General features: G+C 46.9%; 1 protein-coding gene across 1 annotated transcript; it reads right to left on the bottom strand.

The window, feature by feature from the left end:
• Window positions 1-1,463: 1,463 nt before the first annotated feature.
• Window positions 1,464-22,247, bottom strand: UBE2Q1 (ubiquitin conjugating enzyme E2 Q1). Its single transcript, XM_054998484.1, has 13 exons — window positions 21,941-22,247; window positions 21,017-21,121; window positions 20,802-20,906; window positions 15,629-15,679; window positions 15,293-15,433; window positions 13,490-13,574; window positions 13,225-13,285; window positions 10,668-10,758; window positions 10,499-10,557; window positions 8,978-9,026; window positions 7,930-8,025; window positions 4,996-5,062; window positions 1,464-1,961 (listed from the first exon to the last, which is right to left on the bottom strand). Exons 1-13 carry the CDS (start codon window positions 22,157-22,159, stop codon window positions 1,930-1,932), a joined length of 1,161 nt encoding a protein of 386 aa, XP_054854459.1. The 5' UTR covers window positions 22,160-22,247; the 3' UTR covers window positions 1,464-1,929.
• Window positions 22,248-23,570: the final 1,323 nt, after the last annotated feature.

The following is a 23,570-nucleotide window of genomic DNA, read 5'->3' as shown; positions in this document are numbered from 1 at the left end:
GAACCACCCTGTGCTTCAGACATAAATCAAGAGGCTGCAGCAGCCTGAAAAACCTTTGCTTTCCTTAAAGAGCAAGCTCCCAGTCCTCATTACTCTGGGGAGAGGTGTAGCCAGAGGAGTCTCAGCAAGATAAGGAAGGGAGCTTCATGAAGCCATACAGGTTTTCTTCCATGACTAACAAGACCTGATTTGTATAATGGGTCAGGGCTATATATTTGCCCAGTCTGGCTGACCCAGACTAGCCTTATCTCATCAGATCTCAGATGCGAACCAGTCAGCCCTGGTTAAGATTTGAACCGGAGGATGTCCAAGGAAGTCAATGGTTGCTGCATAGAGGCAGGCTACGGCAAACCAGCTTTGTTCATTTCCTGCCTCGAAAACACCAGCAGGGGTCCACACAAGTTGGCAGTGAATTTGTTAACCTGTGCAGTTTTACCTTTATATGTTTCAGGCTATAATTGCTCCTCCCCACCCACCACCCACCCCGAAAGAGATCTTTGAATCTTGTGTGGGAAATCATGCATCTAGTTCCTCTCTTCAGGAAGCGTTATTTCCCACACAAGATTCAAAGATCTCTTAGAATCATAGGACTGGTAGGTACCTCCAGGGTCATCTAGTCAAACCTGCACAGTGCAGGAAATTCACAATTACACCCCCTCCACACACACACCCAGTAACCCCTCCATGCCCAGATGGCAAAATGCCATCAGGATCCCTAGCCAAACTGGCCTGGGGAAAATTGCTACCTGACCCTGTTTTCCAGGCTAAACATACCAAGCTCCTTCAACCTTTCCTCATAGGACTTGGTCTCCAGACCCCTCACCATCTTCGTTGCCCTCCTCTGGACACGTTCCAGCTTGTCTGTATCATTCAGAAATTGTGGTGTCCAAAAACGACACGCAGTACTTTAGGTGAGGTCTAACCAGAGCAGAGTAGAGAGAGACCATCACTTTGCATGATCTAGACACTATACTTCTGTTGACACAGCCCAAAATCGCATTTGCCTTTTTGAGCTACCACATCACTCTGCTGACTCATGTTCAGCACATGGTCTACTAAGACCCCTTGATCTTTTTCGCACATGCTACTACCAAGACAAGTCTCCCGTCCTATAATTATGCATTGATTTTCCTACCTAAATGCAGAACTTTGCATTTATCTCCCTTGATGGCACTTTACACACACATCCTATTCGGCTGTTCCCCGTTTGAGTCACCATGGGCTAAAGGTTGGGGGACAACAGGTCAGCAACTAGGGGCCCCTTTGTTTAAATCTGCCCTTTGGCAAATCTTTACCCAGGCCCACTGCCAACTTCACTCTTCCCTTTTCCCAATACCAGAGTACATAAAGGGGAAGAGAGGAAGGTATACGTACAGCTGAAGCATGTGGGACAGATTTCCCCGCACGTCTTGTTCCCACCTGCTTGTGATCACCTGTGGACATGTAGGTAAGACCAGTTCCCCTTCAAATTAACAAATGTAATTGTTTTCCAAAGATACATTTTCCCATACACATCCATCATACACTGTAACCAAAAAAAAAAAAGCAGTGTACATGAAAATAAGAAAATAAATTAAATCCGTAGCAGAGGGAGAGAGGCGTAGGTGCCCTGGGCTGCAGCGGAGCCAGAAGCTGCCAGCAATAACGAGAGAATTGAGTCTTTTTTTGTGTGTGGGTGGGGTGTGGTTTGTTTTTAATAAGAGTGACTGCCGGTTGCCTGCTAGCGCGGGTCCAGGTCGAGCCGCTGAGCCCTCGGCCCAGCGGCTCATGACAGTTTGATTCCGTAAAAGTTTGTAAGAGCCGCTCCACAATGTCTTGCTAAACGGGCGGTGCGGTCCTGTCCTGGGAGGGAGAGGAGGCGTCTTACGATCCGAGCGCAGCGTTCAGCAGGGATGTCGGATTGGTCCAGGCGGCCCCCTCCAGCCCATGCTATCCGTCTTCCTTGGGGGGCGTGTACCAGCCTGCAAATGAGAGAGAGGTTAGGGGAGAGATGACAGAGCAGGAATGGGGCTAGCTTTCATACACAAACCAGTGCTAGTTAGACATGGTGGACCATTATTAGAAACTAAAGCTCTAATGCAACTAATTTTACTAGGGCAGGTAGTAAATTTCAGGTAGGTATCCATGTTGGTCTGCAGCAGAACAGCAGAATATTAGTCCTGTGGCACCTTTGAGACCAACAAAAAATTTGAAATAGATCCCAAAGAGTTAGCCATGTTAAGTTTGTAATAACAAAATAGTAAAGAGTCCAGTAGCACCTTTAAGACTAACCAACTTTATTGTAGCATAAGCTTTCGAGAACCGCAGCTCCCTTTGTCAGATGCAGCGGCTCTCGAAAGTTTATGCTGCAATAAAGTTGGTTAGACTTAAAAGTGCTGCTGGACTCTTTAAGAATTTTGAAAATCATTAAGGTGCCTTTATGAAAATCATGTTGGTCTCTAAGTTGCCACTGAACTCAAATCCTGCTGTTCTCAGACAAACGAAACCGCCGAAGTGTGAGCAAAAGCAGAGCCATTTTTCTTGCTAGCTTGAAATACAAAGCAGTTTAGTTGCTTGAGAGTATAACTGCGCACAGAACAGCAGAAGAAAAAGTTTCACTTAGAGCTGCGAGAAGATGGTGGGCTCTCGGAATAGAGGCTTGGACTTCGAAGGGTATAAAAGATTTTTTTCCCCCTCCCGCCTTTCTCAGGTGGGCTCAAGAGTGTTTTTATTTGCTTGAAACTCTTTCCCCTTATTTCATAAAATAAAAGCTTTTCAAAGTTCTCCAAGTTTGGTACAATTATTGGGCCAAAGGCACCAGGTCAAAACAAACAGGCACTTTTGCAAAAAAAAACAACAACAACAACAAGCAGCTGTCCGGATTTCCCGTTAATATCCAAAGTGAAGCGGAACTCAAAAGCGTGACAGTTTGGTTGGGGTCGAGAAAAGGGATTTTTAGCCCAATTTTACTGTCAGGTGATACTAGTGTAGGAGAGCATAGTACGTTCCTGGCCCCGAAAGATGAGTCAGCCCAACAGCTCTTGCATGTGGCAACACTGAGGGGTAGGGGGCTGAGAGTGTTGGACTGAGAGATGCCCTCCGCCCCATCTTAGTCCAACCAAAGCTGACAGGTGAACATGTGCATAAAGAACCTGGGGGTACCCATGTATATCTATTCACAGGACTCTTCACGTCTAACCTAGGGGTGGGCGAGGGCTATTATTTCAGACAAAATGGAATACGTGGGTTATTGCAGAACGTTCCCTTCTGCACAACGTTCCCTTGCTCGTAACATTTTTTCTCAGCCTGCTCCTCTTGGACCTCAAAGCTGGGAGAAGAGTGTTTCCGAACAGAGCACAGCACGGGGACGGGAAGAGAGACAAGGTCTGCCTTCCCTTGCTTGCTCCATGTTCTAATAAAATGAGTACGCTGTTTTATATGTGGTCAGCCAGGAATAGGAATAAACATGGATGCCTAATCTGTCTGGCATATATTTATCCTGCACTTCTTCCATGGATCTCGGAGTGGTGTATATGAACCCACTTGACTGCTACAATCATCTTCAGAGGCCATACTTTGGATGCCCTGCTACCTGAGCTTCGAAGGACAGCAACCTGAGAATTGGCTTTCTTGGATGTGGCCCCAAAATTATGGAACTGCCTCCCCAAGGAGGTTTGCCCCTTCTATTGTCTTTTACCAATCAGTAAAGATTTTTGTTTTGTCTAGCATTCCCTCACTGATTTTAACTGACCCTTCTATTCATGTGTTTCGTTTTGATTGTTTTTTACATATTCGTATGTGCTTTTAATCTTTTATTGTTCACAACCTCGGGCAACCAAACTTGGGTCGAAAGGTAGCTTTAGAAACATTTCAAATAAATAATAAAACAAAACACATGGTTCTCTTTTCCTCATTTTATCCCTACAGTTACCCTGGGAGGTAAATTAAGAGAGAGTGGCTGCTCTGAGAGTACCTTGCCATCTTCACAGCGAGTGGGGATTTGAACCCAGCTCTCCTGAATTCTAGACAGACACTCTTAACCACTACACCACACTGCCTTTCAGCTTTGGTCCTCAGTAGGGGCAATCTGAATTTATTTAAACACTTAAATGCTGCCTCTCTGCATTCCCGTCCAAGGCAATTCACAACACAGGTCAAAGTTCATAAAGCCAAGATTCAGATGTATCCATTTCAATGTTTTTATTCGACTGTATTATTGGTTTTTAATGTTTGCATTTATATTATTCTGATAGTGTTTTTATATGTATGCTGTAAACCACCTCGAGCACTACATTTTGACAGTCAAAAGTAGGATCATGCACACACATCCTTGTTAAAACACTCGGCCCTTACAGACGGTCAACAAAGAGCTAAGCTACAAGAGACGAATTACACGAGGACGAACATGTGAAGGGAGTCGAAATGTTAGCTGGGAAGCTGAGTTTTGAAAGAGATGGGAAGGCTTTGCCAATTTCCCCTCTCTACAGAGCCAGGGAGATGGCTGCTCAGAGGGTTTATTTCCTCTTTGCCTCTTAGAAGGGGAGGTGAAACTGACAGAGCCTTCCCCAGGCAAAGAGGAAATTAACAAACCCTCTGAGCAACTGTCTCCCTGGCTCTGAATAGAGGGGAAATGGACAAAGCCTTCAGATCTCTCTTAAAACTCAGCTTCCCGGCTAACATTGCGACTCCCTTCACGTGCTCCTCCCCGTGTGATTCGTCTCTTGTAACTTGGCTCAAAGAAACTGGGGAAAGGTATTCCAAAGGCAGGGCATCACTGCTGAGAAGGCCCTGTATTTCAGGGCCACCTGCTTCCTCCCAAAGTCCTGAGAGGAAGGAACTCAATGTCCAGGCAGGAACATATGGGAGTTCCGACAAAACCCAACCGCGAAATTCCTTCCTGCTTTGCTGTTTATTAAGAACCCTGACCCATGCTACCCAGGAGGCCTCCCTGACTTCTCCAAGGGCTCGCTAAGGCTTGAGTTCTGTGGCCCGTACCCCCAAGTTCCTACTCCTTACCATTCTTCTCGTGGATCTGGACCAGGGACTTGTATGACTGTTGCGCTCTCGTCAGGCTGTACTGGTTCTGCAGGGAAGATTGGCAGAGTGGATAAAAAAATAAAAAGATTTTTTTTATTTAAATCAGATTTTTTTAATAAAATGTTTTTTGAGGAAAATATCTAAATCCACAACAACCGTTCTATCTAAAGATAGTTTTCTATTTAAGATACATTATACTATCATCATGAAATAAGGATTAGTTTTTAATTATGTCGCATGATGCTGTACATATTCATGCAATGTTTAAATTTTTTGGTAAACGGATCCCATTAATCTATTCACAATGCCATGCCCTTCCAGAGGTTTCTGTAAGATTATTGGGCAGTTTTTCTATCTAGAAGATATTATCACAGATGCTTGGTTTTACAGTTCTCAAAACTGAATTTGTGTCTGCAGAGATCACATCTCTTCTTCACAGTAAAAAAGTTATAAAATAAACATACACAGTTGAGAAAAAGTCCTTAATCCCACTGTTCCTTTGCAAATCTTTGTACCAACCCCTTACCTCTTTTAAGTGCTAAATTTCAAAAACATCTATGAATAGAAGATTGTTGGGAGTAGAATAGATCTGCACAAGAAACTAAGCGTGAGGCATCTTTATGTAGAAAACCATGATTTAAATCTAGTCTTACTGACTAGTGATTTAAATCGGGATTTAAATCATGATTTAAATCGATTCGATTTAAATGAAATCTACTCTGAAGACTGGGTCAGCTTTTGATGCACAGGAAAGCTCAGACCCCCACCCTGGCCCCTGAGAATGTCACAGTGGGCTACATGTCAGGGGTGAAGGCTCTCGTCTCCTGGTCCAAAGGGGAAAAGGCCCTTTTAAATAAACCCCCCCACACACACACACTCCTGAAGAAAGAGCTCCACTGGAGACAGGAGGTAACCCCCAGAAGCCCCTCCAACTCTGAAGTTACACCATAATGTTTAGTGTGTTTTTCTATCTCAGGCTTAAAGGAAGGGCCTGGGTGCTGAGTATCAGAGGAACAGCTATTTCACAAAAACATAGGACAGAAATGCTGGCAAAGTCTGCAGCCCTCCCAACATCAAGTGTGACGCAGCCAACAAAAAATACTGTCTACTCCAACGTGTGGCAAGAAATGCTAGTAACACCAGCAGGGATGTATACCGAAGGTCTCCAGACCCCACAATCAGGCACAGGAGGCTGCCTGCTGTGTCTCTGAATAGCTCCAGCACTACCATTTTTCCAGTCAGGAAGCAAAGGTGCAAGTGATTCTTCCAACGAGGAGAACTGCAGGCCCCCACCCCGGGTGCTGTGGCACAGCGTCACTGCCTGTTGTGTCTCTGCATGAGTCTGATCAGGGTGGAGCCTGCCTAATTGCAGGGGAGTGTGAGCAAAATGAGCCAGGGAGAAGCCATACTGCCAGCATGCAATCTGAAATAGCTTAGCTGGCCTGGCCTTGAATGTGTAACGGTGCAGAGAATACCTTAGCCAGCAAGACCAGAATTGGTAAACAACTGCTGGTTGAAACCAGCCAAATAAGGAACTAGGGAAAGTTTCACTTCGAGTTGCTTGCCTCAGCAAGAAGGTGGGCTTTGTCTCAGAAAGGCCAGGTATAAAAGATCCTCCCCACCGTTTTAGGGTGGGCTCAGAGTGTTTTAATTTGCTCGGAACTTTGTACCCCTTTTATTCCTGGAATAAAATCTTCTCCTCTTTCAAAGTTCTCCAATCTTGCTGTAATCATTGGGCAAAAGCACCAGGTCAAAATGAACTAGCATTTTTGCAACAAGGGGGGGGGGACGTCTTTCCGAAGGCAGGTAACCCTTATCCATAAGCCCTAAGGCTTTTCAAGTGTGCACCTGAAGTGTACGACCAATTTTAATTTAGAGGAAAACCCCTAGCTGTGGTTGTCTGAAATATGGGAACCACTTATCTTTAAATATGTAGGTTCTCTTCTGTTCCAGAATCAATACTGTCTATCTAGAGATGGGGACAAGAGGGCAGGAACCCCCCACCCCACCCCAAAGCAATAACAAAGTATAAAGAAAAGAAGGGGGGCAACATGCCCATTTTACTTGTTTTACAATTATGCTTGTTGCCAATTAGACTCTTTCGCCATTTGGATACATATGACCCTTGTATATTACATTTAATGGTTTTCTAGTGCTGAGTTTGCATTTGAACTTTATAACGGGTGTGCAATAACATATACATTTAATAGCACTTTAGCACTAGCACTTTATGTAGGGTATTTATGGAATGTTTCAGGGTCTGTCGTCTTCTAGCACTTGTAGGAATTATCACTCCACTTGTACCACTGAGTACCTAAAAGACAATTTTTGCATACTGAAAAGTTCTACTGTGAACTTAAAATGTTTTGTGAATTGTGATTAAAATACTCTCTATATATGTACTTTAATTGATATAATAGGCTGATTAGTAAGTTTACGCGGGATATTTTTTTTATCTTTGGGGTTCCTTACCACGTTACTCTCTTGGCTTAGATGTTGCCAATTTACTGGCTTCAGCCTTGGGAGACCTTCATGACGAAGGAGCTCCTCTCCTTATGCAGATCCACCCACCTGACTGCAACCACTGCTTGCCCTGACAATTTTTGTTGAAGGCATCTTCCTATGAGGAGGTGCGATGATTCTCTGTGAAATTTACGGCCTTCATCTCATCCCAGGGCACCAACCCTCTCTCCTTCACACTTGCCAACTGTATAAAGCAACACTGTTTCAGCAAGCTTTTCCTGCCCAAGTCCCAAAGAAGACCTGGTGCACTTTTGTAAGGGCTGGAAGTCTCCGCTGTTTGTCTGAACTGATTTTTATATATTTTCATTTTTCCGGAGTCTCAGAGAGAAAGATGGACTATAAATGTAAACTATAAATTAAGTAAATAAAAAATAAACAGCATAATCTTACTTTGTTGGCGCCAAACTGAACCCGGGCTTTGCCTTTCACCAACGTCGCGCTGATCTGCATGATCACAGATTCCACTGAATAGGCGCTGCTCCAGCCCTGGAAAAACACCAGCAGGATCAGCTTCCGAGGAAGGGAATGGAAGGAACCCAAATCCAGCCCTCCACCTTTCTCAAGGAGGACTCACAACTAGGGGCGTGCACCCCAAAAAGATTCGGGTAAACTAGAACCGGGGGGGGGGGAATTCAAGAAAAACCGAATCCCGAAGCGGTTCGGGTATTTAAACCGCTTCGGGATTATTAGGGAAGATTCATCCATTGTTTACAATGGGAAACACCACTCCCAGCTATCTGGGGGCATTTTCTTCTCTAATAATCCCAAATTTCCAGGAGAACCTCTACTAACCCTCCTCTCACGACCACCCAAGTTTCAGAAAGATTGGACTTCAGGGGGCCATGTTATGGCCCCCCAAAGAATGTGTCCCTATCCACTGCCAAACTCCATTATTCCCTATGGGGAAAATGGGGGGAGGGGTTCCCTATGTGGCTGGGAGTGGCATTTTGCAAGCAAAATGCACCAAATTTGCTGGGGATCTACTGCTACCTGTCCTCTCAAACCCCACCAAGTTCAGGGAGATTGGACTTTGGGGGGGCATGTGCTTCGGTAAACTTTGCTTCGGCATTCTTGAATTGCTTCAGCAATGCTGAGGCTGATTCGGGAATGCCAAACCATCCAGAATCAGGCATGATCCGGGTTAAAAACCCAGCTCTGGAACCTGAAGCGTACATTCCTACTCACAACATTCAACTACCCATTCCCTGCCTTTCAACCGAATGCCAAAATGTCAGCAACCGCACAGGAGACAGTGAAAACCAATCCGAGTTTGCAGGAATGAACTGGCAAAATATACAGAAAACCTAAGCAAGTACTAACGAAGTTGAAGTCAAGGGCTCTCTGGAAGAGCACAGCTTGGATCAGGCTGCTGAAAGGTTCTGAAAGGGCAAGGCCCAGCTTGATGGAGGAGACAAAGGACTGGCTGTGAGCCACTCACCTGCTTCGTCAGAAGCTCCATGCAAATAGCTCCTCCACCCAGGACATACCTTAGAGAGAATGCAGAGAAAAGAAGCTTAAGTTGACTGCAAAGGCCAGAAGAAGAATCCTTCTGAAAGGCCAGCCGCTTATCTGGTTCCTTCCTAATCCCACCTCTCCCACCCGCATAGCAGTCCAATGGGCAGATTCTTTGGAATAAGAAGAAAGCGCACCACCACCGCTCCAGGTACCTGCTCCAAGGAGTGGAAGGGAGCCACCCTGACTCACCTCTGCATCAGAGGTCACTTAAGATTGGTGCATGCCAATCACCCATAGGGTTAAAACTCATCTTGTCCAGCTCTCTCTACATTCCTGCCCATGAGTGCCCCCCCCTTCTCCAAAATAAGTCTGGTGGATGTCTCACTTCCCTTCTCATCCTTTTGTCCTCCTCGCCTCCTACCAGGTAACAGTAAGAAAGATGACCTTCACCTGGGGAGACCCAGGTTCAAATAAGCCCCTGCTCAGATATAATGCCCAATGGATAGCCTTGGACCAATCATTTTCTCCCAGCCTAACCGACCGCACCAGGTTATTGTGAAGATGATAAAGAACTACAAAAACTACTCTGATTTCCTCTGAGGAAGAACAGTATAAAAATACGATAGACTGCACTTGGTATGCCCTACACATGGAATTCCCTCCCCGGGCATACATCTGGTGCCATCTCTCTCCGCTCCACCCAAGCCCATCTTTCCTACATGGCCGCTGGTATATCCTTTTATATCCTCTTTCTCAACTGCAACGGGAATGATGAATGTTTTGCTTCCTTCCCAACCACCTTTTCTCCCCCACTATAGTTTCCCCTATTCTCTTGTTTCAGAGTGTGGCCTGCTTCAGGGCAAATATCTTTCTTTGTGGTTTATGTAAGTCTTTAAGGGGTCGGGTACACTGAAGTTGCTATAAAAACAATAAAAGTATGTCTTTGAATGTCTATACTGTATCGTGCTTTTGGCAGTGAAGCCTTAGATCGGCTTAGCTGGCATGGAAAATTCATTGATCAGCATAGCAGCTGGAATGTTTGCAGTTCAGCTTTTGCAAGGGATGGGAAATCCGTCAGTTTAGATGGGAGTAAACTCTCACATGGGCCCAAGGCAGAGGCGGCTTTGTAGAGTACACTGAGGAGTAAAGAAGAGGTCATACAAAGTGGGAAAGCTGAGGGATAGGAAGCCCAGAATCTGAAGCAGGCAGCAGCAGAAGTAAAATTTGAATCTTCACATCTTAATTTGCATCAGCCAACTAATTATTTGGTTGAAGACTTCTAGTGTAAAACACTAAAGGATGCCTCTGAGCCTGCACAGAGTATCTTTGCATCACTATTAGGTGGCACCGCCACCCCTATTCATCTACAATTAAGGAGAAAAGCTTCCAGGCTTGCTTAAGCCTCAGCACCTCTACTTTTAGGAAGTTAAATGCTGTATCCAAGCCAAAAGAGGCTATAGCAGGAACCGGGATCGCAGAAGTCCAAGTTCAAATAGGCACTTACCCTCCCGAGAGCACAGGAGACACGACTCTTACGAAGGGCGGGTCGAAGGGAAAGTTATCCTGAAAGGAGAAAAAAAAGAAGCTGGGCAGGCAGTGTCACTCGGCAATTCCTTTCCCTTCCTGCCTCCCCCATTGATGCCACCTTTCCCGCCCCCCCGCCCCCAGCTGACCTTAAAGGTGAAGTTAAGGAGAATGAAATCTGTCCCCTCTTTTTCTTTGAGGATCTGCAAATCACTGTGCAAAGCGCTGTCTTCGTCCACCCTGAGAAGAGACAGGGAAAAAGGAGGTGACTGCAAGCACAGAAAGAAGCAGTCGGAGGCTGTGCGGACGGAGCTCGGCATGGGGTACAGCTGATGCGGGACTATTGCACTTCAGGCAGGGGGGACAGCAAAGGATTTGGCATTCATTGTGTGTGCGTGGGCAGGGGGGAGTATATGAATCTACTTCATGGTGATCCAGCTGTGCAACGTGGTCTACTCTGACATGCACTGGGTCACCGCGGCCTCGGGCAGGAAGCCTTGAGCGCTACTCAAGGGCATGTTAACGGCAGATTGAACTTCTAAGGCTTCCCGCAAGCAAAAGAGGTGCTTTGCCAGTAGGCTATGGACACACAGCATCAGGGCGTACACAGATACCAAGTCATACCATTAGGTAATCCAGCCCCGCACTGTTTGCTCTGATGGGCTGCAACTCTCTCGGTTCTCAGCCAAAGACTCTACTATTGAGATCCTTCTAGCTGGAGATGCTGGGGGATTGAACCAGTGTCCTTTACTCACTCCCCACAAGCTACAATTCCTCCTTGCAAAAAGAACACAGATGCCTGGGGAAAGGATTCCACTTTGGTCATCTCCCTGACATCGTGAGCTTTTAGCCATAAGTAGGGATGTGCGCTTTGGGTTTATGATTCGGGTTTTTAACCTGAATTGGGCCCAATTAGGAAAGATTCGGGATTCCCGAATTGGCCCCAGCATTGCTGCTTATTCGGGAATCCCGAAGCAAAGCTTTCTGAAGCGATTTGTACTGCTTCCAAGCAGCAAGAAAAGTGTTGCTGCTTTCAAATGCTCCATCACCTTTTTTACCCGATGGGAGGGGGAGGAGCTTGAAAGCAACACTTTTCTTGCCATTTGCAAATGGCAAGAAAAGTGCTGCTTTGAGCTTCAGTGTGCTCCGTAAAGATTCCTGAATCTTTACAGAGCATACCAAAGCAGTTTAAACCCCAAATTGTTTTTGAGTGCACACCTCTAGCCATAACCATGAGGACTAGAACCACTGTATGCAATTTTACAATTTGCTACTTTTTAAATTGGAAAGGGCCTATAGGACAAAAATAATATGTTTCATTTGTCCTTGATTCAGCCACAGGGGCAGAAAATAAGTGCTCTGCCAATCTAGCTAAGCCCAGGGGGGCACCATATGAGGAAAAAGCTATCCAGCAGGGCTCTAAGACACGGCCTGATCCTAAGGACTCTCCATTCACCTTGGATGAGGCATACCTCGCTGGAAGCGCAAACTCCAGCAGCTCTTGCTTGGCAGCACATTTTTAACAGATAGCACATTCTGAAGTGGTGGCTCTAATCACCAACTCACTCTCAGGTGTGCAAAAGTGCAGGCGAAGGACTCTTTAATATCAGAGCAAGGGGGAAATATCCCATCAGAGGCTACAATATTGAAGTTGTATAAATACTATATAAATAAAGCAATAAATAACTGTACATACACAACAGACATAGAAAATTTTAAAATATTTTTACTTATTAAAGTGTGCGTGTATATATATAAAATGAAGTGCTAAGTGCTCACAGTGCTATATACCCTTATTAATAACCATTAAGAAACTTCCATAATAAATATACTAGAGACAACATACAGTACTAAATTGACATAGTCCATGATGGCTGAGTAAGACCTCTTAAAGGGGCCGTTCAATAAGATCTTCACAAGACTGAACAGTTGATGTGCAGATATGGGAAGCAATGTGAATCTGCTTTATCCTTCTTATTTTATAGGCACAACAGGAGCATGCCAGCGAACCGAACTTCCCCCGTGGCCCTGCCCAACGACTCCCATGCCAGCAAAGACTATCGTTTTGCATACTGCTTCATCAAGAGCTATCAATGTTATAGAGATTCTTCCATCTTTTACCTCCTCAGGTGCATATGCAGACCTTCCTACGGCCATATCTCTGCTAAGAAGCTTCTGCATAGGAACATGTATGAAGGGTAAAATCGTGCAAAAGCCTCTAGGGGAGAAGGGGTGAAAGAGCCCTTTGCCCATGTCTCAGTTTGGGAGAAAGTGGTTGAGAAGCAGAGATGTGCGCTTCGGGTTTTCGATTCGGGTAAAATACCCGAATCAGACCTGATCCGTAAAGATTCGGGATATCCGAATCGGGGCCAGCATGCCGATTTGGAAATCCCAAACCAAAGCTTTCCAAAGCATTCGTAATGCTTCGGGGCTGAGTTTATAGGGCCCCACCGCTGCTTGCAACCAGCAGCGGGGCCCTTTAAACATCAACCCACCCCCAGCATACCCCTACTGAGCTTATTGTTGAGAGAGTCTTTGAGAACAGGGCCTACGCAGACCGAAACCCCCTGCAGGCAGGATGTACGCTTCCCACTCCAGGCATCTTCCTGCCTATCCCCAGCCTAGACGCCTCGTCACTTTTCCCTTTATAGCCTGCTCCATGGTTCACAATGTGGCACAGTCGCAAAGCCGTAGCCAGAGACTTACTTCAGGAGTTTGACATTCCAGTCGTACAAGCTGTCGTTCACTAGTTCAACTGCATAGTTTCCTGCGGACGATCAAAACAGCAGATTGGCATTGTGGGGGGCAGCAAAGAAGTGTTTACAACGACCCTGAAAGACAGCATTCCACAACCCCCTATCTGCTGTGACCTTACCCAAGCCTCTCACCAGCAGAACTAAGGCTTGGCTTCTAGCCATCCCCATCACCCCAAACGGGGCCTTTCCACTGGGATCCCCTGCCTGATACTTACCGCCCTTGAAACTTGCCGATCGGTAAATATCCCTGAGCTCCTTCATTAGCCGGTCGGTGGCCTGCACGGACCCAGACACTGCCCCCTGTGAGGGAACAGAGAGCGATCTCGTTGTTACATCAGTCTCGCAAAACAGCCCCGCTACCAGATCTCTGCAAAAAACCAAGCCTGCCCTCTCATCTGATCTGCCCAAGGGACACAATTTCCACGGGATGGGCGTGCAGGTGGTATAACCCCCACCCCAACAGAATTGGGAAAAGGGGGGAACGTTTCATTTAAGAGCATCTCCAAATTTCCCTTCATGCAAAAAGCTAGCCCATGCAAGAAGCTTTCCCCTTTTTTTCACATGCCTGTCAATATGGAAGTCAGGGTCTTTCCAAACGAGCGACCCATCCCCCATCCCCAAGTGCACTCAGAAATGGTATAGTCTAGCAAGAGGACTGCACCAGATCTGCACATATGGAGAGGCTCGAACCATCTCCTGTGGATACTTATTTACTAAAATATTTTACCCCATCTTTCCTCTTGCCTCATGGTAATAATTAAAACAGGAGTTAAAACCAAAATACCCAGCCCCTTGGTGAAAGATGGCTGCTATTCCTAGCCCATCAAAAGCCCTGACAAACAAACAGGAGGGGAGGCCCAAAACTGTTGTCGTTCACTTGCCATGACGAGGACCCACAGATCCATTCCCACAATGGAGACGCTCTCCCCCCTGCGCATCCCATAATACAAGAACAGGGGGCAGTTCCTTGCATGAAGGGAAATGACAACTAAAAGCTGCATGGATTTGTGGGTTCCAACCCTGTGCATTTATGGCACAATTTAAAAGAAAATAAAAACTCCTGCAGATTTAAACAGAACGGCAGTCTATTTCTATCAGAAATTTATACTTTTCCTAGATACGCAACTAATATGTGTGTGTGTGTGTATACACACACAATCTCTACTGTTAGCAAAAGATAACACAACTGCAAAGAGCAATGTGTGTGTCTCTGCAACAGAGCCCTCAAGTCAAAGGCCTTTGTTCTGGGTGTGTGACAGCTAGTTTTAATGATCGGCCATTGCATATATCCTCACAATCTAGCAAGGCTAAACCCTGTAAAGACCAGAAATCTAAAGAGTGGGACAATCCCACCTGGGAATCACAACGATTAATCATACACTTATTAATTCTACTTACAATAAAGTGTCCAGTGCTCATACAGTTAATCAAAACTTCTTGTACATGTCGTAACAACCATGTCGTATCATCACAAACATATACTCAGTTCATAAGGTTCAATTCATGTAATACAGTCCTTCTAGTCATATCGCTCCCCCAGTGCGAGACAAACCAGGGGAGCGATATCATTAGAAGAACTGTATTACATGAATTGAACCTTATCAATTGAGTATACGTTTGTGATGATACGACATGGTTGTTACGACATGTACAAGAAGTTTTGATTCATTGTATGATCATTGCCTATATCCTGGCACTCTGTCCCCTGCATGTCAACAACTGCGCTCTTCTTGTGACGTGCAGCCTGAACAAGTAACTTCTACTCACTCGCAAGGAATACAATTAAGAGTTCAGTGAAGGAATACTTTTCTATTCTTCATCAAACTCACGGATCAACACTCAGCTTTAGGGGAAAAAATTCTATACGCTTTCTCCAAAACTGTGCACAGGTGTTTATAAACCTCCACTGCATCCCTTCCGACAGAGAGGAAAGCTTTGATGTTTTAGTCGCAGCTCCCCCCCTACCAGCCCACCGATCCCCTTTTCCCCACCGGACCCTCCCGCCAGGCGACACGTACATTTAAGTAATCTTGCCTCTGGTTCTTTTTTATTTTCTCAAGGATGGCCAGGTTCTCCTTGCCGATGCCGTCGTCCTCCGCCTTCTTCCCTTCCGCCGGCTCCTCCTCCTTCATCTCGTAATGATCCAGTTCTTCCGTGTCCTTGTGAACAAGGAAAGAGAGAGTGAGCTTATAAGGGTTCTGCTCTCAGAGGGGAGACGTTCTGACCGTGGAGCTTCTGAAAAGCAGGGGCGGGGGGAATCGATGGGGCTCGGTGGTCGTAAGCTAGGCGACTGAGAATCAGTCTTGTGAGTCTTTTTAAAAGGCACAAAGACACACACACACACCCCGCCGTACCTCTGGCATCTCCTCATCTTCTTCTTCAGAGGACACTTCTTCCTGTGTGCTCTGTGGGACAACAGAAGATGGAAAGATATCAAGGCCAGAGCTTCCTGAAGAGACGACTTCGGGTTGCCAGGCACTTACCCGGAGACGATGCCTGTCTCTTTAAGAACTCAAAAACGTCAAGAGAGACACATGCAGCAAATGGCCCCTCCTGTTCTGCTGCTTCCTCAACCTACCCTTTTCCAACATCATCCATGCCTACAGGGCAAGATCTGTCAACCAAGCCCACTAGCGGGACATTGGAGGATACCATAATGTCGATGGGTGTGTGTTTGTGGTGCCCTCAAGTCATAGCTGACTTATGGCGACCCCTGGTGGGGTTTTCATGGCAAGAGACTATCAGAGGTGGTTTGCCATTGCCTGCCTCTGCAAGCCTGGTCTTCGATGGAGGTCTCCCATCCAATTGCTAACCAAAGTCGACCCTCCTTAGCTTCTGAGATCTGATGAAATCAGGCTCACCTGGGCTAGCTAGGTCAGGGTACCATAATGTCAACAGCATGACATAATTTCCAATTTGAACCTGGAAGTGAGGTTGAGTGGCTGAATCTAGAATTCAGCAGAAACTCTATGGTAGAGAGTCTTGTCTAAAATGTTCCTGCTACCCTACCCTACAGCATCTGTTTCCCTGAATGTCCTAACTGTTGTTCATTATTGAACTTTGCTCAGTGAATTTTCTAGCTGTTGATTATATTGTATCTTCACTTGCACTGCGTAATCCGCCTTGTATATCAGTGAGAAAGGTGGAATAATAATAATAATAATAAACTTGAATCAGCTTAGCAAGGCCAATCAATAATAACATGCGATCTCCACTTATTGTTGATTGTGTTTTGGATAATAGTAGTAGGAGTAGTAGTAGTAGTAGTAGTAGTAGTAGTAGTAGTAGTAGTAGTAGTATGTCATCACTTTGGGGTTTCCCCTAGAAATGATGGCCTGCTGCCAATTCAACAGCAATTTTCTCGTAATTTTTTCCCCACCAGCCTATCGATCAATGGTAGGGATCTGCCAGTGGGAGGTCTCCCGACCTAGCGGATCACCTGGCAATCCTGCTGCCTAAGCAACCATACAAGTCCGGGAATACATATATTTTAGAAGCAATAAATAAGTATCAAAATTTTTATATATATTTGGGCAAAATACAAAGTGCAAGTGAATATTCAATAAATATGAAAGTTATAAATACAAACAATTAAATAAATCTATTCATCTAAAGTCTGTCCGAGTCCTGTATTCATTTCTCATCAGTTCATGTCTCAATGAGTTCCACAGGCATGGGAATGGAGAACATTAAGGTGACTTCCAGTCCAAAGGTGGATAAAAGTGGGCGTGCCGACGGGCTTATGCGTGCATATTAAACATTCCCGTTTCGTACTTCATCCTGTACTTGTACTTCATCCAGGGCACGAATTACTTGGAAAATCACCAAGGACACAGTTCTCTTATGTCCTTCCACAAGCCATATACAGTGGAGTTTTCAGACGAACCAATTCAGACATAATTCCCAACAAAGAGCAACAGCAGCAGCACAAAGGGAAATATATGTATTCCCGGACTTGTATGGTTGCTTAGCTTGACTATCCGGGGTTTCCCTTTGTGCTGCTGCTAATCCTGCTGCCTACACAAGTGTAAGAAGAAAGGTCTTTCCCAGCAGCCTTGCCACACAAGATTCTCTAACCAATCAAGGAGGAACCGGGAACCTCTTGCATGCAAAGAGGCGCCCTGCTGTTCTGCTGCACTTGTAACTCCAGCCTGGTTAGGTCCTTGGCACTTCCCGTTAAATCGATCCAGAGTAAACAGCATCCCTGAGGCCAGGGCGAAAGCCACGAATGGACGATAATTCACACTTCGTTCTCTAAGCATCTCTTTAAGCAGGTCTGCAAATCAATACCAGCCTGAGGAAGGTGAGACGTCCCCCTCAAGCCAGTTCTGCTGGGTGGGTGAAGAGCTGTGCCTTCTCCGTATCACCCTTTACCTGATAGGGAGTCAACTCTGAACTGCCTCCCCCCCCAAAAGGTTTTGCCACGCTCGGAATAACGGATCTGTGGAACTCACTGCCCAGGGTGTGGCAAAGGCCACTCGCTCAGATGGCTTCAAAAGGCATTAGACAGATTCACAGGGGAGGCAATGGCAGAGGCCATGGGGGCAGAACGGAGCCTCCATGTTCAGGGGTGGAATACGATTTTCTACGCTACGTTGACATTTTATCTTGCTCAATCAGGAAAAGAAGTTCAGGTTTGATAGAAAAGTATTACATATATTTCGATTTCCACCCATATTTTTGTGGGTTTTCCCCCTGAGGGAAAAAAGGAATTTTTTTCCACGGCCGCAACATTTCCAGAAATTTTACATTTCTATATACAAAGAAAACATGCAAACAAAAGGCACGATCCAGTCAAAGTTAAGGGCTCTGAAGTCCAAGTGATTTCAATGGAAGAGAATGGGGTACATCGTAATCAGTGCTATCCTAAGAACACTTTCATGGGGATTGTTTCCGAGTAGACCTGCTGTGGATAGCTCCCCAAACCTCTTGGCTAGAAACCAATGGTTTCAAAGAGTTTACTGCTTTCCAAATCACACTCCAAGTTAGTTAACTGTTGGTATCAAATGCACAATAAAATTCTAGCCCGTTACAATCAATTATTACATAGAACCCAACCTGGTGCATCAATACATTATTTAAAACATCTATAGAACTCCCCCCAACTTTTAAAACATGCAGGAGCTAAGGGGTAATGGAGTATAAAAAAGCAAGAGGCCAGTACCGTCTATAAAAATAACAAAATTTGTGGTCAGGTATGAGCTTTTGTGAGTCACAGCTCACTTCTTCAGATACAGTTAGAATGTGAGTTCATCTGCCCTTATATTTTACAGAGTGGAGTGATTTCAGATTCCAAATGACAATGGCAGGTAAATGACAATAGCAGGCGTGATTGGATTAGGTGGAATATGCAGAGGTGTAGTAGGTGTGGAGAAATCAGCACTGGTAACAAGACAGGAAGCCTAGGTCTTGATTCAATCCAGGTGGCTGCACTGTCTTGAGCTTCGTTACCAGTTGCAATCCAACAGTTCTGAACTGACGCACGAAAGCTCATACCCGACCACAAATTTTGTTAGTCTTATAGGTGCTACTGGACTCTTGCTTTTTTCCACAACTACAAACAGGGTAATGGAGGTGATGCAGCTTCCAAGAAGCGACCTTGAGGCATCTACACGGGGATCTGCCTTGGGGATCTACCTTGGGAATCTACACGGAGTCCCAACATCTGTTGAAACCCACACAAGGATCTCTCTGACCTGCCTTTACCATCACCTACGATGCAGTTAAGAAGGCAAGCTTTCAATGTGCGTACTATTCTTAGCTCAAACAACATTTGGGAGCTGATGCAATAAGGTAGTAGACTTCGGAAGACCTCTGACATATTTCTGGCAGACCAACTAGTGGGTGCAGAGATGAAAGAATGGACCTCAGTGTTATCTAGCAAGGCCCTTTCCTACATTCTTTAGCCACAGTTGCACCCTCTGGATCCATCCATCCATTTATATATCCTGTCCTTCCACCAAGGACGGAGCAAAAGATTCTTTCCTTCCTCAGTCTGATTCTCACACACAACCCTGCGAGGTAGGTTAGGCCAAGCTCCAGGCCAATCAAGAAGCTTCACAACTGAGTGGAGGCTTGAACTGGGTTTCCTTAGTTCTACTCCAACACATCAGGCTAGTTCTCTGGTTTCCTGAACACAGACGAGGTATGTCTCAATCAATGATGAGATCCTGAACGCACAGTCTTCCTTGGTAAACTTAAGACTCGAGTAAACTATGGGGATCTTAAGCAAAACCATAAATTGTGCAAGACTGAAGTCAGCCCAGCCCCAGCATAAAATAATGAAGTTGGACCAGGCTGACTTTTAGACCTTGGCCCAGTCACTCACAGCTGCTTCACAGATCTTTAATTGCATGGTCCCAAGTTCCTTGGACTGAGGGAAGAATGTAAATGTCATCAAGAATAACGTCTTTTCCAATTTTTTTTTAAAGCAGGCAACTAATAATTCACCAGCCAATTTACTGGGATCATCAACGCTGTCCATAGACGCCAAAGCCCCAAAAAGGAATAGCTTGTGTTACCTTCTGGATCTGAGAGCAAGCCTGTTAATGATAGGACGTTTTCGAGGTCTTTCATTCATAGGGTCGCCATAGGTCAGAGGTGACTTGACAGCACATAACACAAACACACCTTTGCTTAGGACAGTTAGCATGGGTCTGCAGTGTCCCCCCACCATCTTTGACCTTACTGAGGGTCATTTTAATTGTCAATCACAAAGGTGTATTGTTAGCTGATCACCAATGGCGAGAATTACGACCAAGCATAGAAGCCTCTGCAAAGAGGCACGTACAGGCAGGTGGACTAGTTAACTATGCTTGTGGGTGAGTTTCTCTTAACTGCAAGACTGTAGTTAGGGTACATGCGGAGATCAACTGCTAGACTGTGTGAGGTATCTTGTGATGGACTGATAAAAAGAAGATACCACGCCAGGGCAAAGGGTGTGTGTGTGTGTGTGTGTGTGTGTGTGTGTGCGGCTGGCGAGCCAACACTGTAAAGCAGCTTGAATGAGACTGGAATTTAGAAGACCTGGATGCAGAATCCCTGCTCTGCCCTGAAGCTGTCTGGGTGACCTTGAGCCAGTCACCGTCTCTCAGATTAAACTACGCCACAAGGTTGTTGTGAGGATAAAATGGCGGAGAAATGCACATGCTACTCTGATAGCCTAATAATAATATTCGAACCAGCAGAGTGCTGATTCACAACCCAACCACTTAACTACTACAGCAATTCTTACAGGAAGGTAGGCAGATTCGTAGCTCCCTCTCGGTTCTGCAACTATGTCAAACTTCCTCGTTGGTGCACAAAACATGCTGAGATGATCATACAGCTTTCCCAATCATTTTGACAAGGCCCCTGTACGCTAGCTCCGCCCCAGGCCAAAGAACCAGCGGCTTCATTATCAGAATTGCCTAGAGCACATCGCCTTCACAGCATAGCTGCAGGCCCAAGTGCTCCAGTACAGGCATTCACAACCGCGGGGCTCAACTCGGTGTAAAAAGGGGTAACAGGAGCCCTTGGGTGGCTTACCTGCTCTGCAGGCAGAGGCTGGTCCAGCATCTCAACATCTGGATGCTGCGGAAGGTTGTAGAGCTTGCAGAGGTCTGAAATGATCCGCTTCAGGTGCTGCAACAGCTTCTCAGGGAGGAGAAAAGGAAAAATGTTAGGGGGGCGCAACTGGCCGTGCTTCCTGCTGCCTAAGCAACCCTCTCCCTCTGCAACGAGATCCTTTTTCCAGGACTCACCAACGTGTTTCCTTTCTTCACGTCGGCTAGCCTCTCCAGGATGGCCGCTAAGTTGGGATCGTCCGATTCCACCGACCATATTGGAGGGACAGCCGGATAAGACTCCTAGAAAAGGGGAAGGTCAAGAGGTGATGTCTCAAGTTGGGACACAGCAAAGCTGTCGTTCCCCCTGCCCAGGATCCACCAACAGGGCTCTTCCTACGTTCTTCAGGCCCCCACTAAGAGCCCCCAGTGAGAATCCAGACCTTGCATCTCTCCCGCCTGCCAGATCCTCTATCGCTTCACTTTTGTTATCTGTATATTGCATGACGGAACAGCACCTGTGGTTCTCTTCTGCTTCCTATTCACAAGAAGTCTGTCTGGGAGGTTTGGCTGAGCGTCTCTGACTGGCCCAAGGTCATCCAGGGAGGGCCAGGGCTGTGTAGGATTTGAACCTGGGTCTCTCTCTGTCTCCCTCCCACCCAATCTGTTCAGTCTCGATTTGAACCTGAAATTTCCAACCTATGCCTGAGGGTCCACTAAGGTTACTAGGTCTGGGTTGGGAAAGTCCTGGAGATTTGAGGGTGGACCTTGGGGAGGGTGGGGAGCTCAGCAGAGATGGGAGGCCACCGAGCCCACCCTCCAAAGCAGCCATTTTCTCCAGGGGAACTGCTCTCCCTCGCCTGAGGACCAGATGTCATTCCAGGAGATCTCCAGGCCCCACCTGGAGGTTGGCAAGCCTGTCCTCCATTATCTCTTCCCCACTACTGAGATGAATGAAAACATTTGGCAAGGCAGTAGCCCCGCCCTCCTCCGAGCCCCGCCCCGCCAGTGTCTCCGCCTCCTGTCCTAATGCCCCGCCCCTGGCCCCGCCCACGCGCTCAGGCCCCGCCCCTCGTCCCTCGCTCCTCCCCGCAGGCCCCCTCCCCCCCTCGCGCCGCTCACCGTGATGTTGCCATGGATACGGACGGGCCCGCCGCCGGCCGGGCCGGGCAGGAACTCGCAGCCCAGCTCGTCCGGGCAGGCGCGGGCGATGCGGAAGCGCTCGTGCCCGCGGTGGAAGATGGACTCGAGCAGCCGCAGCTCCCGCCTCAGCAGCGCGCGCCCCGGCCCCGCCCCCAGCACGGCGCCAGGCCCCGCCCCGCCCGGCCCCGCGCGCTGCATCTTCCCATCGAGCGGCCCCGCGGCCCACGGGCCCCCCGCGTCCCCCCACACCGCACCAAGATGGCGGCCGGGAAGGGCCCGCAGCCGGAAGTGACGCCGCGCCGCTCCCCGCCCGCCTTTTCGGGTGGAAGAATCGCGCAAGGGGCCGCCTACCCCGCGGGAAGTGACGTTTACTCTGTCCCGTCTACGGGGCGGGAGGAGCCAGTTAAGACTGGAAGGCATTAATGAAGAGTAAGAAGGCGCATGCGCACTGATGCTGGAAATGACGTTGTGAAACGGGCTGGGAGAGCGGAGCTTTTCCCAGCCCTGAAGTAGGAGGGGGCAACCGAAAGCTTGAGCCAGTCTCATTGGCTGTCGTCTTTCGTGACATCAGAACACGGATAGCCAATGATATGGCCAGCATGTCGCTTCACCTCCGGCCCTTTCCTGGCCAATCTCCTTCCTGCGGTCGTGCCTTTAAACCAATGAGCTCTGCCGGTGGTGGGGATGAAGGAATTGGGGCGGTTATGGAATCGGTAGCCCCACCCCAGGACCAGTGACGTCACGGAGAGGCGGGGATACCCTCGGAGCGCCAGAAAATCCTTTTTGCTGCGTCACGCCGCAGACGGGGAGACGCAGGTAGACTGCCTCTGGACAGGGAGGGTCCGTTGCGTGGCAACAGCTGCTGCTGCTCACGCTGAGAAAGGAAAATGAAAACGCAAGATGCTGAAATGACTTTATTTGCAAGTTTGGAAAAATGGACATCCAGACTTAATAGGGACATTGGGTTCTTCTCTCACTACAGATGCTGCTTTTCTGCTTTTCACACTCCAACTCTCTCAGGCTAATTACAGCATTATTCCACCTCACACCCTTACTTTAAATATCCCTCCCACCATCCGTCCAGCTAAAGGGATTTACCAACCTGGAGCTGGCAGCCCTGCCGTTCCGGGCTTGGTATAAACCCCAAACTGGCCAGAAAACAAGGCTCTTGCTGGGTGGGTTTCACCTTCAAACCCCACCAGATCCAGAGGAGTTAGCCGTGTTAGTCTGTAGTCGCAAAATAGTTTAAAAAACCCAGTAGCGCCTTTAACCAACTTTATTGCAGCATAAGCTTTTGAGAACCACAGCTCTCTTCGTCAGATGCATCATTCCCTCCACGCATCTGACGAAGAGAGCTGTGGTTCTCAAAGCTTATGCTGCAATAAAGTTGTTTGGTCTTAAAGGTGCTACTAAACCCCACAAGGAGTAGTGGTGGTTGAAGCCAGCAGCTGCGTGTTCAAATTCTCCTTGTTTGTCTCTTTCCACTCGAGTGGAAAGCTTCATGGGAACCTCTAGAAGGACCTTGCAGGAGAAACTGAATACAGAGCTGAGTAAACAAACTTAAACCCCATCTGAGGACTTATGGCCATTTATCAAAGAATTAAAGCCT

Source organism: Eublepharis macularius, chromosome 1 (assembly GCF_028583425.1).
Source record: "Eublepharis macularius isolate TG4126 chromosome 1, MPM_Emac_v1.0, whole genome shotgun sequence".
NCBI lineage: Eukaryota > Metazoa > Chordata > Lepidosauria > Squamata > Eublepharidae > Eublepharis > Eublepharis macularius.
This window is presented reverse-complemented; position numbering and strand designations above follow the sequence as displayed.

Excerpts from the sequence above, each read along its gene's own strand:
- UBE2Q1 (XM_054998484.1), bottom strand. The coding sequence starts at position 22,159 with ATGCAGCGCGCGGGGCCGGGCGGGGCGGGGCCTGGCGCCGTGCTGGGG. Across the intron at positions 15,680-20,801 it reads AGCCTCTGCCTGCAGAGCAG|AGCACACAGGAAGAAGTGTC; the intron begins GTAAGCCACCCA and ends GTTGTCCCACAG. Across the intron at positions 10,759-13,224 it reads TGGAATGTCAAACTCCTGAA|GGTGGACGAAGACAGCGCTT; the intron begins GTAAGTCTCTGG and ends GTCTCTTCTCAG.